The sequence below is a fragment of the Xiphophorus couchianus genome, chromosome 19 (genome assembly GCF_001444195.1).
Source record: "Xiphophorus couchianus chromosome 19, X_couchianus-1.0, whole genome shotgun sequence".
In the NCBI taxonomy this organism is placed as follows: Eukaryota; Metazoa; Chordata; class Actinopteri; order Cyprinodontiformes; family Poeciliidae; genus Xiphophorus; species Xiphophorus couchianus.
This window is the reverse complement of record NC_040246.1, coordinates 9,343,353-9,356,188: the sequence shown is the minus strand read 5'-3', so window position 1 is coordinate 9,356,188 and position 12,836 is coordinate 9,343,353. Positions and strand designations below refer to the sequence as shown.

Sequence of the window (12,836 nt, the reverse complement as noted above, 5' to 3'; positions counted from 1 at the left end):
AAATATTAATGGAATTGCCCACCAATGTATATCAATCCTAAGATATGAATCCCCTTGTTGCTATTTTAGTTATTGTTTCATTATTATTCATTTATTTTTTTTCTTATCAATATTACTTAATATTTCCATTTCAAAATCTGCCTCTACTATGCCCTCTACAGAGTTACACTGTTGTAATTGCCTTATGTGTTTGTGCTTACTTTGTTTAAATAAAGTTTAATAAAAATAAATAAATAAATAAAACAATGATGGAGACAATGCATAAAGATCAGACTGGTTTTGTCAGGCAAAGAGACAAAAAGACAACATTAGAAAAACATTACACATTATGAGAGAAGTCACTCAGCAAAAACTAGAGGCACTGATATTAATTTTAGATGCAGAGAAAGCATTTAATTCGGTAGGGTGGTCTTTTTTATATAAAGTGCTTTCAAAATTTGGGTTTCATACAACGATAATTGACACATTTAAATCGTTATATACTAAACCAACAGCTAGAATTAAAATTAATGGAGATTTGACCAATTCATTCACTTTGGAAAGAGGAACGAGACAGGGGTGTTTGTGCGTCGCCGCTTCTCTTCGCCTTGTTTATTGAGCTCATGAGTCAACTGATAAGACAGAGTCCAGATATAAAAGGGGTTACAACAACATCTGGGAGCAAAAACTATCCTTGTATTGATAAGTATAACACAGCCCACACAGACCATCCCAAAACTGATGAAGTTGCTCAAAGAGTTTAGTTTAATCTCTGGTTACAAAATTAATATAAATAAAACTCAAGTATTAACATTTAACTATGATCCACTGTCTTCAATTAAGACTGGGTACAACTGGAATTGGGAGGCTGAGTCTATCAAATATTTGGGTGTTTCACTATCGAGGGACTTCTCAAAACTGTTCGATACAAATTATGGCCCACTAAATTTGAAAATAAAATCAGATTTACATAGATGGAATGTTATCCCCTTTTTAAGTTTGAGCTCCTGGATAGAATCCACCAGGATGACTATTCTTCCACAGTTACTGTACTTATTTCAATGTCTACCAGTCAGAATCCCACCTAAACAGTTCTCAGAATGGGATAGATTAATAGCGAGGTATCTGTGGCAGGGTAAAAAGGCCAGAATTAAGTTTAGAACTCTGCAACTAAAAAAAGAAAAGGGTGCAATGGGCCTTCCCTGTTTACAGGAATAGCACCATGCAGCCCAGCTGAGACCTTTAATCTGCCTGTGTTCACCGTCATACATCACAGCATGGAAGGAAATAGAAGGCATGACACGTGGTAAATGGTAAATACTAGTCATGGTAAATAACTAATGCCTTAATAAATGTCTTAGCATTTCTCTACGAAATGAGAAAATATTTTAGAAAGAGCATTTTAGTATTTGGACTTTCCAGTGTCAGTCTTCATAAAAAATAAACCTTCCCATGTCTGATTATTACAGCGGATTAATTCTGTTCATGTTAGCTGCTGGCTGCAGGGCTTGATTTCCCTCTTTTGTCATCACTAATTGATTTCATTCAGAGCACTCACCTCGTGCCACCCTAACCTGAATTTGCCTTTAAATTGCTCAAAATTGCAGTTTCATTTAATTAGTATTCAATAAACCAAGGAATGTAGCATCAACTGTAGTGAAAATGTGCTGAATGGGTCTTTTGACAAGAAAAGGTTTCCATTTTGGTGATCGAGAATGCGATCTAACAAGTTTTAAACACTCATTTTGTTTGGAAAATTAATGTGTGGGCTAAACATCCTGTTCACCAGGATGCTATTGAATCAGACATCTTTCAAAAATGTTCTCCACAAGAGTTCCCTAAGTGACATTCAAACACATCTCCCTGCCGCAGCATTCAGGTAACGCTGAGGAAAATGGAGCACTATGTTTCAATCATTTCTTTCTTTTTTTTCACTTCTTTTTTCCAAAGTCAGAAGTCACACTGTGTCTACCCAAAAATCAAGCAGCACACTGTCACTCTGATTAATCTTTATCACTGCACCTGAACAATCTAAGAGGACAGAAAAGAGTGCAAAATGTTTTCTTATTAGTCTACAAAAGAAGAGAAAAAGTCTGAGTAAAGAATATTTTATAGATTGAGGAAATCCTTTTGTATTACACATTTTAAAACCACAGAAACCCTAAAACTCAGTCATAATTTGATGTCCGACGTAAAGGGAAGGACAATCAAATAAAACGTGGGTACTATGGCTTTCATTCCTAGGGGAGTATGTATTACAACACAATAAAAAAAATCATATAAAAAAAAAAGAAAACAAACCCAGGCCACACATTCTGTCTATCCATCCATCCATACATACATACATCCACAAAAACAGATCCGCTTCTTTCTGTGCGAGTTATTCTGCCCAAGAACCTTATGAACAGAATCGGGGAAAAAGGGCAACTTTGAGTCCGACGCTCACCAGAAACAACCAATCTCTGACACTGACCTAAAGGCCCTGATACCTCTTAATCCCAAAGTATCGCCATAGGGTTCTTCAATGGACATGTTTAGACACGTTCTCCAAGTCCAATTGCCTGATTACCCTTCTGCTTACACCTGTGAGCTCTGATATTCAAGTTCCCCTCAGTCTCAAAGAACCGTATGTCATTTTTTTTTAAATTATGTGAAAAAAGGTAAAAACAAAGTATTTTTTTTACCGCACTTTACATAGATAGTACTTAAAATAAAATCTTTCCTTTTCACTTGTCAAGTGCTTTTCGTGTACCAATTCTGTGCGATTTTACCAAATTATCCAGAAACGTGTGACACGAGGGTTTTGCTTTGGCTGAACAGAATAAAATCAAAGCTTACCAAAGAACAAACATGATTTTAAAACACTGAATACTAGAACTTTGAATACATTAGTCATACTTAACAATACTCTGTTCTACTGATCAACACACGGTCTATAACATCTCTCAATTGTCAATTGTGGAAGTTGATTGGTGTCACAGGCTGAATTGTATCCACTGATTACAACAAAATAGCAAAACAAGTTTGTTTAGTTTAAACTGAATCTAGATAATCTTATCACTTCACCCTCCTCTGCAAAAATAAGAAATCCTGCAGCCTTGGAATTAACTCGCAAATCCCAGATAAAGGTAATGGCCCATGCCAAAATGTTGATGTGAGATTCCCTAAAAGTGTTATTTGGATAATACCAAAATTCACTTACCTCACTTGTTTTGATTGCGGATTCGCAGACACCTCCTTTTCAGCGGCGGCTCCAGCTCAGGGCTCCCACCTGCTGACAATGGTGCACTGATGGAGCAGGACAGGATGGCTGTCTTGTCAGCGGCAGGCTTTGGCACAGCCTGGATGACGACACAACCTCCCGCTGAGAGAAGTGGCAGGGCGTAGGCGTGTTCACCCTCTTCCATGCTGGAGTCAGGGTCTTGCTTACTGTCCACTTTTGTATCCACTTTCTCATCTTGTGCTGATATTCGTTTCCCTGCCTCACCCACCGAACAATTGTTTTCTTTCAGCGCCTCGCGCTCCAGATCACCATTCTTTGGCGGGTTCTCCCCATCCCTCTCTCCTTTTCGGTCTGGATTGAGAAGGGAATGCCATCCAGTGCCATTGACAATTACATTACAAGGGGCAGCAGAGTTAGCTTGAAGCTGAGGAAGGGCTAAGGACTGGGTCCGTACTGATGTAGGCAAGAGCGCTGGTTTAAAATTAGGACTTATTTGACTCTCTGGAAGATCAGTTTTGCTGGAAGGTTGCACTGCAGAGTCCAATGACTTAAGGTGTGTGCCTGTATCCAGTTCTGTAAAACTGCCCTGTGGTAAAAGAGTGTTCTCTGCATTACTACCTACACATTCCCTCCCAAACCCATCAGCTGGTGGAGATCTCGATTCCTCCACTTTGACCTGGACTCCAGCGAGCATGGTCTGAATGAGGTGCTGCTGGCCTGGCTTTTGGCCCACAGTTAGGTCAATTACACCATCAATCAGTCCAGAGCCACTGGAAAGACAAAGACTGCCTGGATTATCCTCTGCCTTCACAGTCAAGTCCATGAACGCTGTCCTGCTTCTCTCACCAGGTACAGGAGAAACCTGTTCTCCACCTGCTGGCTCTGTCTTGTGGTCCCCTTTGTCACTTCCAGAAGAACTTGGAGAGTGAGCCCTAGAGGATGATGCTTCTGAAGAATCTGGAGCACTGTGGACAGAACTACTGCTCTCTGGTTGGTCCCTAGAAGTCTTGGAGTTAAAAGGGATTGGGATTGGAATAGGTATTGGAACTGGGAGAGGTACAATGACCGGGTAAGGGACCAACAGAGTTGGTGGGGGTACCAATGGGGCTAAGGATGGCATGCCAAAGTTCATCATTGGGGGCAAAGGGATGGGTCCGTTGGGCATCATGTTGACAGGGGGAAAAGGGGGCAGACCTGGTATAGGTAGGCCAGGGTGAGGAGGGATCATACCTGGATTAGGATTGGATGAATGGTGGATGTGTGGAGAAAGGAGGGGTCTGTGCATGGGACTTGATGCTGGCCCAAGGGTTCTTGGGGGAGGAGGTGGACCAATCCCGGGGATTATGGGGTTTGAAAGTGGGCTGTTAGGTCCCCCTGGATGGGCAGAGGGGCGAAGAAATGGTGGTCGGATCTGCTGCATCATTTGATGTTCCATGAACAGAGGCAGGGGCATAGGTCCTCTGGGTGTCATCACCATGGGTGGGCTGCCAGAGGGAACCCCCACTGGTGGATGCAAAGGAAGAGGTGGAGGGGGAAGTGTTGGGCTTTCATGAGGTCTAGGTGTGGGGATTTTGGTTGAAGTGGATGAGGAAGGGGAACACACAGCCGCTGTTTCTGAAGGTGAGGTGGCAGAAGAAGTAGAGGAGACCAAGGCAGAGGTGCCAGAATGGCTCCCTGGTGAAGGAGCCTTACGCCGAAGATCTGTCAGTGGCGTACCCCAGGATTCAGGAGTCAGCAGCTGCACCCCTGCACTGCACTCTGGTTTTCCCTCCCCTCCAGCTCCATGACCAGGGTTACACAATGCTCCAGGCAGGGCAGCCTGGGTTTCCTTGTAGAAAATGTCCATTTTATACTGGTTTAGGCATTTGGCACTGCAGAACTGCAGCCTGCGCTCACCAGCGCCAAAGTCCAGGTACTCCTTAGTGTGGCGAATATGTTTGCACCAGTCACACACCTGCAAAAAACACAGCACATAAGGTATGTATCTTGTCATATACATATAGTACAGCACAATATTATATCATCATCATCTTGCTTAATAAGTAAGTTAGTTTATATTTGTAAATATGCATCCCCCATTTGCTTTTAACAACTCTACATTTACAGAAGTGAAAGCAGACATAACAATGTTCTGCTGCTATGCAACTGAGGTGACTGTCTTTAACAATCTGCCCACGCAACAAGTTCTCATTTGCACTTTCTGTTGGCCTGAAAAAGACACTCACTCTCAGTCCTGTGAACAAATGACTCTGATACAGCTACAAGATATTTTCCCTCAGTTTCCTTCAACAAAATGATTTGAATATTGTGCCAACTTGGTAATAAATGCAGTAAAATACTTCTGGCAGCTTCTTGCAGGTGTCTAATTGAACAAATCTATAGGAAGGCTGGGAACAATATCCAAATCATGTCCTTTCGGACATTCAGATTATATTGCTAGTCATTCCATTAATTTCTGCTTTGATCAGAAGTAACAAACACAACATGGTATTCCACAAAAATACATTAAAGTGTTGGGTCTTAAGAGCTACAAACTGAAAACAAGAATCACCTATTTTTTGATTCATAATGAAAAATAAAGAATGAATCCCCAATTTTATAGATTTTTTAAAGATAAAATGAAATAAAGTTTCTTTTATTTTTATTTTCTTCTTTTTTGTGTCACCGGATGACAAAATGATTATCAGATGAATTTTCTGAAGTTCTAGTGAGTCATAAGTGTTTTCAGAGTCCTGTCATTGGTGTGAAATAATAATTGTTCTTTCAGTTTGTATCGGAATACATATTATCTGAGAAACTTTAATTTGAAACATAAGTGTGATATTTATCTTTGAATCTGTCATGCTAAAAAAACATATTAATAAATACAAATATTTTTGGTCCATATTGCCCAGCTGTAGAGAATGTCAAGCATGGTGCAGGTAGGGTAACAGTCTGGACAACGTATGAGAGTTGATGGAACCATGAGTTCTTTTTCACACAACAAAATCCTGAGGGAGAATTTCCTTGTGACCTTTAGTTCAAGTGTACTTAGGTTATGCAGCAAGACAATGATCTAAAATGTCTATATGGCTTTAAAAAAACTGGCATAAAAATATAATGGTCTTGTGAAGATGTTGTTGAAATTCTGGGCTTAAGAGTAATTTCCTTTAATAGTTTTATATTTACTAAGGTTATCCAACTCTATTAAACAGTTAATGATCTGAAAAAAATAAATGTGGATTCTACACTTGTTTTGCCATGAAAATAGACATACATAATACATTTCTGTTGCCTTTCCATCTAATTGTTATTTTATACAGCTACATGGAATCCAAATGTGTGTTGGCTCGTCTTAAATGTGAAGTTTTATGACCACTGCAGTGGCGCTGATCCCCAAAACAGGCTGCTGCAATCTTTCATCAACACCTTCACAGTGCAAAAATGTGAGCATTTTTCTTGACGGAAGAAAATGAATGTGACCCCCGGTGGAGCAGATAGCAGTGGGCGAGCCCCGAACACGGCGACGCTCGTCAGGCCACACACAGCTCACTCTGTCAGCTCTGGGAGGAGTGGCAGGTCCTCACTGGAGATAATTAAGGCATTAATCAGTTGTCAGACCCTTCAGCGACATCCATCCATCATACAGACCCTTTTACCCCCCTGCTGAATGTTAATAAGTTGAAGGATGCAACCAGAAAGCGGATAAACTCCTGTTTTACACGGTGCAAAGCAACACTGGTTTATTAGAAAGAATCGGGTCTGACAGTGGCTTAAAAAGATTAAGTCAGAAAGGCTGTCTATGTGCATGCATTTGTAAAATAAACTTTATCTACTACAACTTTGAAAAAACTGACGGGTTTTGCAAATATTTTGTAATTTTAAGCAATCATACAAGATAGAGTAAGAAGTTACACGCATGGTGACATAGCCATAGAACAGATCTGAGACATAATCTCATACATAATCACTAAAAGTCATTTTAATTTTAGATGCTTTAACTGTTCAATTAGTCCTACTAATCCAATGAGGCGTAACAGAGTAAAAGTCCAGGAAGTGTTCTCACAAGTTGAGTTTTATATTCCTAGACCTTGGATATTTTAAATTATAAATGTACTGAAATTTTCCTCGACTCGAAAAGACAGACGGAGAGCACTTAACGACTTTCTGCACTGCGAGTGAAAATTTCACCGAGCATTACGCTAATGGAGTTGTGCTTTCTCCTTCCCTCTCGTCTCGCTCCACACTCCTGCACACAGATGTTTGCAGTTCAGCCTAATTACGGCCATTTATTTCCACCGTGGCCAACGAACCAGCGTTGGTGGTGTACTTTAACCATTTGCACTACAGTTATCTGGCTTGGAAAAGAAGCAGCCGTCCTTTCTCCTCTCACCTTCTGAACCGACAATGAAAAGGGACAAAATTAGGAAGAGCCAGATGGGCCATGTTAAAGGTTGTGGGGCAGGAAGAAAATATTTTTGATGCAACAAGTTGCATAGCTATACCAGAATGTTTTAGTAACTGAAGAAGTATTTACAGATTTAAAACAACTGCAGAAGATAAAGAGGGGGTTTCAGAAAAGACTGATTAATAAAGAGGATTCTGAAAATGGAAAGGTTATGGTGAATCAAAGAGAGAGTGCTAAGGAAACACTGTCATAATTAGACAGATTTTACAAGTAAAAATAAAGTTGGTATTGCAGAACCATGGATGACTTAAATGGGATCTTATCTGGGTCAATATAGACGGTAACAAATAATTTTGTTAGGGATATCTCCAATTCCAAGGGGTGAAACGCCCTGGTGGAGTGTGGCACTGCATCCTTTTTGTCGTATATTTAATTATAAAAGCTTAAAAAATAAAAACTTTCTATGGCTGAACTGCTGCGTTGTGTCATGTCTTGGAGCATTTAACCACCATCTATTGGGTGTTACTTGCAGAAAATTACATGTGACTCACTTTTGCGTTTCACCAGCTGGCCAGATGTTTGCACAGACTGCTTGTCCATAATAACCTTAAGGCTGAGAAACTAGCTAACCTTTAAATAAGTCGCTCAATATGGTGGCGTGACTGTCTTACCTGATGGCTCAGGGTTGTAAAATGAACATTTTAACTTAAACCTGATGTCGTCTTGGACATTTCAGAAACCACACAGAAAAAACGAACAGGTCCCAAAGAAAGAGTCTGTTGGCAGCTAAGACACATAGAAACTGTGTTCAAACTGCAGCAGCCCAATGGCTCACTACTTCCTTTGGTCTCTCAGCAACCAGCACAGCTGAGCCTTGGGGTAATTTGGACCTTCTCAGCAGCAAAGAGCCATTAGCAGCAAGCAGAGTGATTATACCAATTTCTATGTGAAAGGGGGTGACCGTGGCATTAAGTGATTCAGCACTTAGTGAGAGAGAGATACAATACTTTCGGTTGTTGCCAGGGAAACAGCAGGACGCTATGAGTTCGGCAGCCACACCAGCTGCACTGCCATCATTTTCCTAAACTAGCGTCTATTTGAGGCTTCAAATTCTTCATGACTAAGCCATGCAGGAGCGCTCAGGCCACATATTATGGACATGTTACAATAATAACTGACTACACCAATAAGCTGACATCACAACATGGAACCCCAACAGCATCACTTTAGGCATTTTGTTCATGCTGGTTATGAAACAAATCCATCACTGAAAATCTGAAACAATTTTCTACACCCTGAGACTTCACAACACAACCTTCATCCAACTGAGGAGGAACTTAGTTTGATAAGCCAAGGTATGCTCCAAACAATGTGCAGAACATCCTGACCACTCTAGACGTCAACAGCATTAATGCACCGAATGCAGCCAAACTCTTAGCAGAAAAAAGTTTGTTGGAAAATGAAGCTCAAAGTAGATTTACTTCAATTCAACGTCTTGAAGACCATCAGCAGCAAATACCTTTGATGCTGTGGGTACTAATTAGGTTACATCATTTATTTTTTTGTTGATTATAATGACCTGATCAATAAAAGAAAAAGGATAACTGGTTGATTTCCTGTTTCTGGGCTTCACATTAGCCACACCGTGTGTGTGACTTCGTTAAAATCTGAATGGAGAACGAAAAGTTCAAGGAGCAGATAAAAGTCAAAGAGGTACAGGCCTGTTCTGTGCGTCTGTCAGGCTGCTCTTGTTACAGCCAGCCATCATATCAGTCATTATAAATGTGACATGTAAAAACCCTCCTGCCTCGACCAAGTGAAGCTCGGTTGGAGGATTTCCCAGCACACACTACGGGCCGGGGTGATGAGTAAAACCACTCCAGCTGCAAGAAAGATGAGACTTGAGTGGTGGATCGTGTCTGAATGTTCCTGTAGAAACTTTGATCTCTAGCAAAGATATGAAATGTTTCTGTTGGCTTGCAGCTGGCTGTTTGCATTAAGAAGAAAATAATCAATGTTTTCTTAAATATTTGACCTCAAATATTTGAATAATGTGTCCTGATGTGATTGAATATCCTTATAATGATGCCAACAATTCCAGTGTTGGTCTTTTAAGAAAGAACTGGTACATGTGGTGCAGATTCGTTTGGGTTCAGACAGAGTTTGCTCTGTCAGAAGATTAATTTGTGAATATTTGAACAGCTTGCATCCACAGAGTTAAAATTACCTATAAAAAATAATGGTATAACTATGAAGAACAGTAAGTGACACTGGATTAAAATAAAAATATAATAGAAATCTTTTTTTTTTAAAAACAGCTAAACCATTCAATGGATTGCAACAGCTAAGTATTTACTAAACAGCCATAAAGTACAATAATACTAACAGCCATCCATTCACTGCCATTTGCTTTTCAGAGGTCAACCAGCAAATCCAGGAGAGAAACCTACAAAGCAGACCTACAGCATGATGCTGTCACCACCATGTTTAACCTTAGCTGTAGTCTATTCAACGTGATGTGCTGTATTAGTTTCCCACTGCACAGATGCTCTTTATGTAAACCTATAAATTCAATTAGGTCTTCATGTAAACCTGTAAATTCAATTGGGTCTTATCTTACCACACCATTTTCTTCCTCATGTTTTCTGTGTTTCCTTCAGACTTTTGACAAACTGCAAACAGGACATCTAAAGCCAATCTGACTTTTTTTTCCTCAATAAAAGTCATATTGGAAGATGCTTGCAGATTGTCACACTTGAGACGTTGATGTCTGCAACTCCTCCAGAGTTACCATAGGCCTCTGGGTTGAATCTCTGGATAATAATGGACTTGCAGACAGCTTGTTAGATTTATTATTTCCTGAAGATGGATTGAAGAGTGCATGGTGAGACGCTCAAAGCCTAGGATATTATTTTGTCACCCAATCCTGCTTTAAACTGCAGAGAACAACTTCCTCCCTGACCTCTCTGCCATGTTCCTTGATTCTGCTCTGAAATCATCACTGCAGCGTTTACAGTTGAAACCTGAAGTTCACATGTGCAACAATAAATTAATATCGAACATTCTTTCTCTCAGTATTGCGACAATTTGCAAATAGCAATAACTTTGGTAATTCTAACCTGACCTAAAACAAAAGAAGCTTGGTCTGAATTAATTTCAGACAGTGAGAAAAAAAGTGTATGTAAACTTATGGTTTCATCTGTATACTGAGATTAAATGACACTCGTGTGGACTCTATTAAACAACTAAATAATTTCTGAAGGTAATTAGTTGAGATAGATTTTATTTAAGGGTATCAGAGGTAAGGGAACTGAATAGGAATGTAAGCCACATCTTTCAGATTATCTGTCTAAAAGATAAATTATAATATGTACAATTTACTTTCCAATCATTACTGACTGTCACATAAAATCTCAGTAAAACACACATATTCATGGTTGTGAAATGACAAATGTAGAAAAGATCAAGGGGTATGAAAGCTGTGTTTCTGTCTTTTCGAAACAGAATACAATGTGTGATGAAAAAAAATGTTTAAAAGCAGAAAAAATGAAAACATCAAAATAAATGTATGCATGTTCTTAAAAGCCTTTGAGCTGAAACTGTGTCTGGTGTTAAATGTTCATGATTCTTACAAGAACATCGCTGTTTGTCTTGAAGACAAGCCGGGGAGCGTCCTGAGTAAAGACGTGCCGGGGTAATTTCCCTCCAAGGCCGCCGCCGTCTCTCGTCTGAGGAGGGGGAGGAGAAATAATGGCTACTTTTTAAGGATGGTCAAATAAAACAGGTGAACAGAGGCAACAAAAAGTCTGAGAAATGCAAAGCAAAGAGAGACATAAACAAAACTGAAATGGTGATTGCAAAGTTGTTCGACAGGCTAACTAAACGTGCAAACATGCATGTGCAGATGTTTAGTTCAATGGAAAAATGAACTAACTTTTATCTGAAGTAAATTTTTTAAAAAGTGATTAGTTTTGTCTGTACAGTGGTAGCAAAAGTATCCATATCCCTTAAACTTTTACATGTTTACATCATATTACAACCATAAGCGTCAATCCATCCGCATCATGCTGCGGGGACACTTTTCTTGAGGAAGGAGAGAGAAGCTAGTTACAGTGAATGGGAAGATGGATGAAGGTCAACGAGATCACAATGACATTTGAGTGGCCCAGTCAAAGTCCAGACCTAACTCTAAAACCTCAGTCTGTGGCAATATTTGAAAATTGATGATCATAGGCTTTTTACTCATCTGAATGATCTTGAGCTATTTTGCAAAAGATTTCTAAAAATGTTGAAAACATGCAGCATTTCCTTTCCACATCATAAATATGCTTTAGTTTGTGCTGACTCGTCACCTAATGTCCCAATAAAATGCACTGAAGGTTAAGGTTATGATTTGAAAAGGGTGAATACTTTTGCAGGCCATGCAAAGGGCATAAAAGGTTAAAATATATGTCCCTAAAATATTAAAAAAGGACTACTCAGTCCTTTAAGTGTATAAATCAGTATCAAATGGATATTTGATAAATCTGTCCAAACAGTTCAAATGTGTCATTTCCATGAGTTTCTTATTGCAGCATTAAAAAAAGATCATCTCAAACACTGATTGCTGCAGGAAAATGAGCTTCCTGCACTCTGAGTCATTCATTATGCACGGCGTGAAAACGGAGGCAATCTGTTATGTCAGGTGTGGTTAAGATGTTTCCGCAGTCGCTTCATTGTGTTTTTTATTTTAATATTTAAAAAAAAAATCAACTGTTGTGTAGAACAGAACTTTGTGTGATACGATTGGGTCATAAAGTGCAGCTAAAAACCACTGAAATGAAGACTTAGCAGCTAATATTATAGATGTTTATTGATAAGTTCAGATCCTTGTAGATCAAACACTTGGTCTAAACAGGTGTTTGACCTGAAAACTCCCGAAAAACTTTGATTTGTCTGGATAATTTCATAATTTTCTGCCACTTCGTCTGTTCTGAAGTCAGTCATGTGCGCTACTGACGCCAGAAATGGTAAAGGGACATTAACCGGGCAGAAATCTGAAGACTCAGTAACTCTCTGTGGCGAACACACGCGCACAACGACAGAAAGATGCAGCATTGTGCTATTACCCAGCCTCCAGTTTGTGCTCTGACCCTCTGGCCCCGCTCCAGTTCATTTGCATATTGCACTAATGAGGTGTTGGCACCGTGAACAAGGCTCAAGGCTCACAGAGAGCCACACAAAGACAGACATAGATGGATAGACAGA

At 39.7% G+C, this 12,836-nt stretch overlaps 1 protein-coding gene across 5 annotated transcripts in view; it reads right to left on the bottom strand.

Moving 5' to 3' along the window:
* Positions 1-12,836, bottom strand: part of sobpa (sine oculis binding protein homolog (Drosophila) a) — a 45,340-nt gene that overhangs the window by 7,145 nt on the left and 25,359 nt on the right. For 3 of the 5 annotated variants that reach the window (XM_028001024.1, XM_028001025.1, XM_028001028.1), the window contains 2 exons: positions 11,222-11,317; positions 3,182-5,156 (listed from right to left, as the gene is read on the bottom strand). In XM_028001024.1, the coding sequence (XP_027856825.1) occupies positions 3,183-5,156; positions 11,222-11,317 (2,070 nt within the window). In that variant the 3' untranslated portion in view covers position 3,182. The remainder of the gene's footprint in view (positions 1-3,181; positions 5,157-11,221; positions 11,318-12,836) is intronic. The other 2 variants (XM_028001026.1, XM_028001027.1) reach the window with 1 other exon arrangement.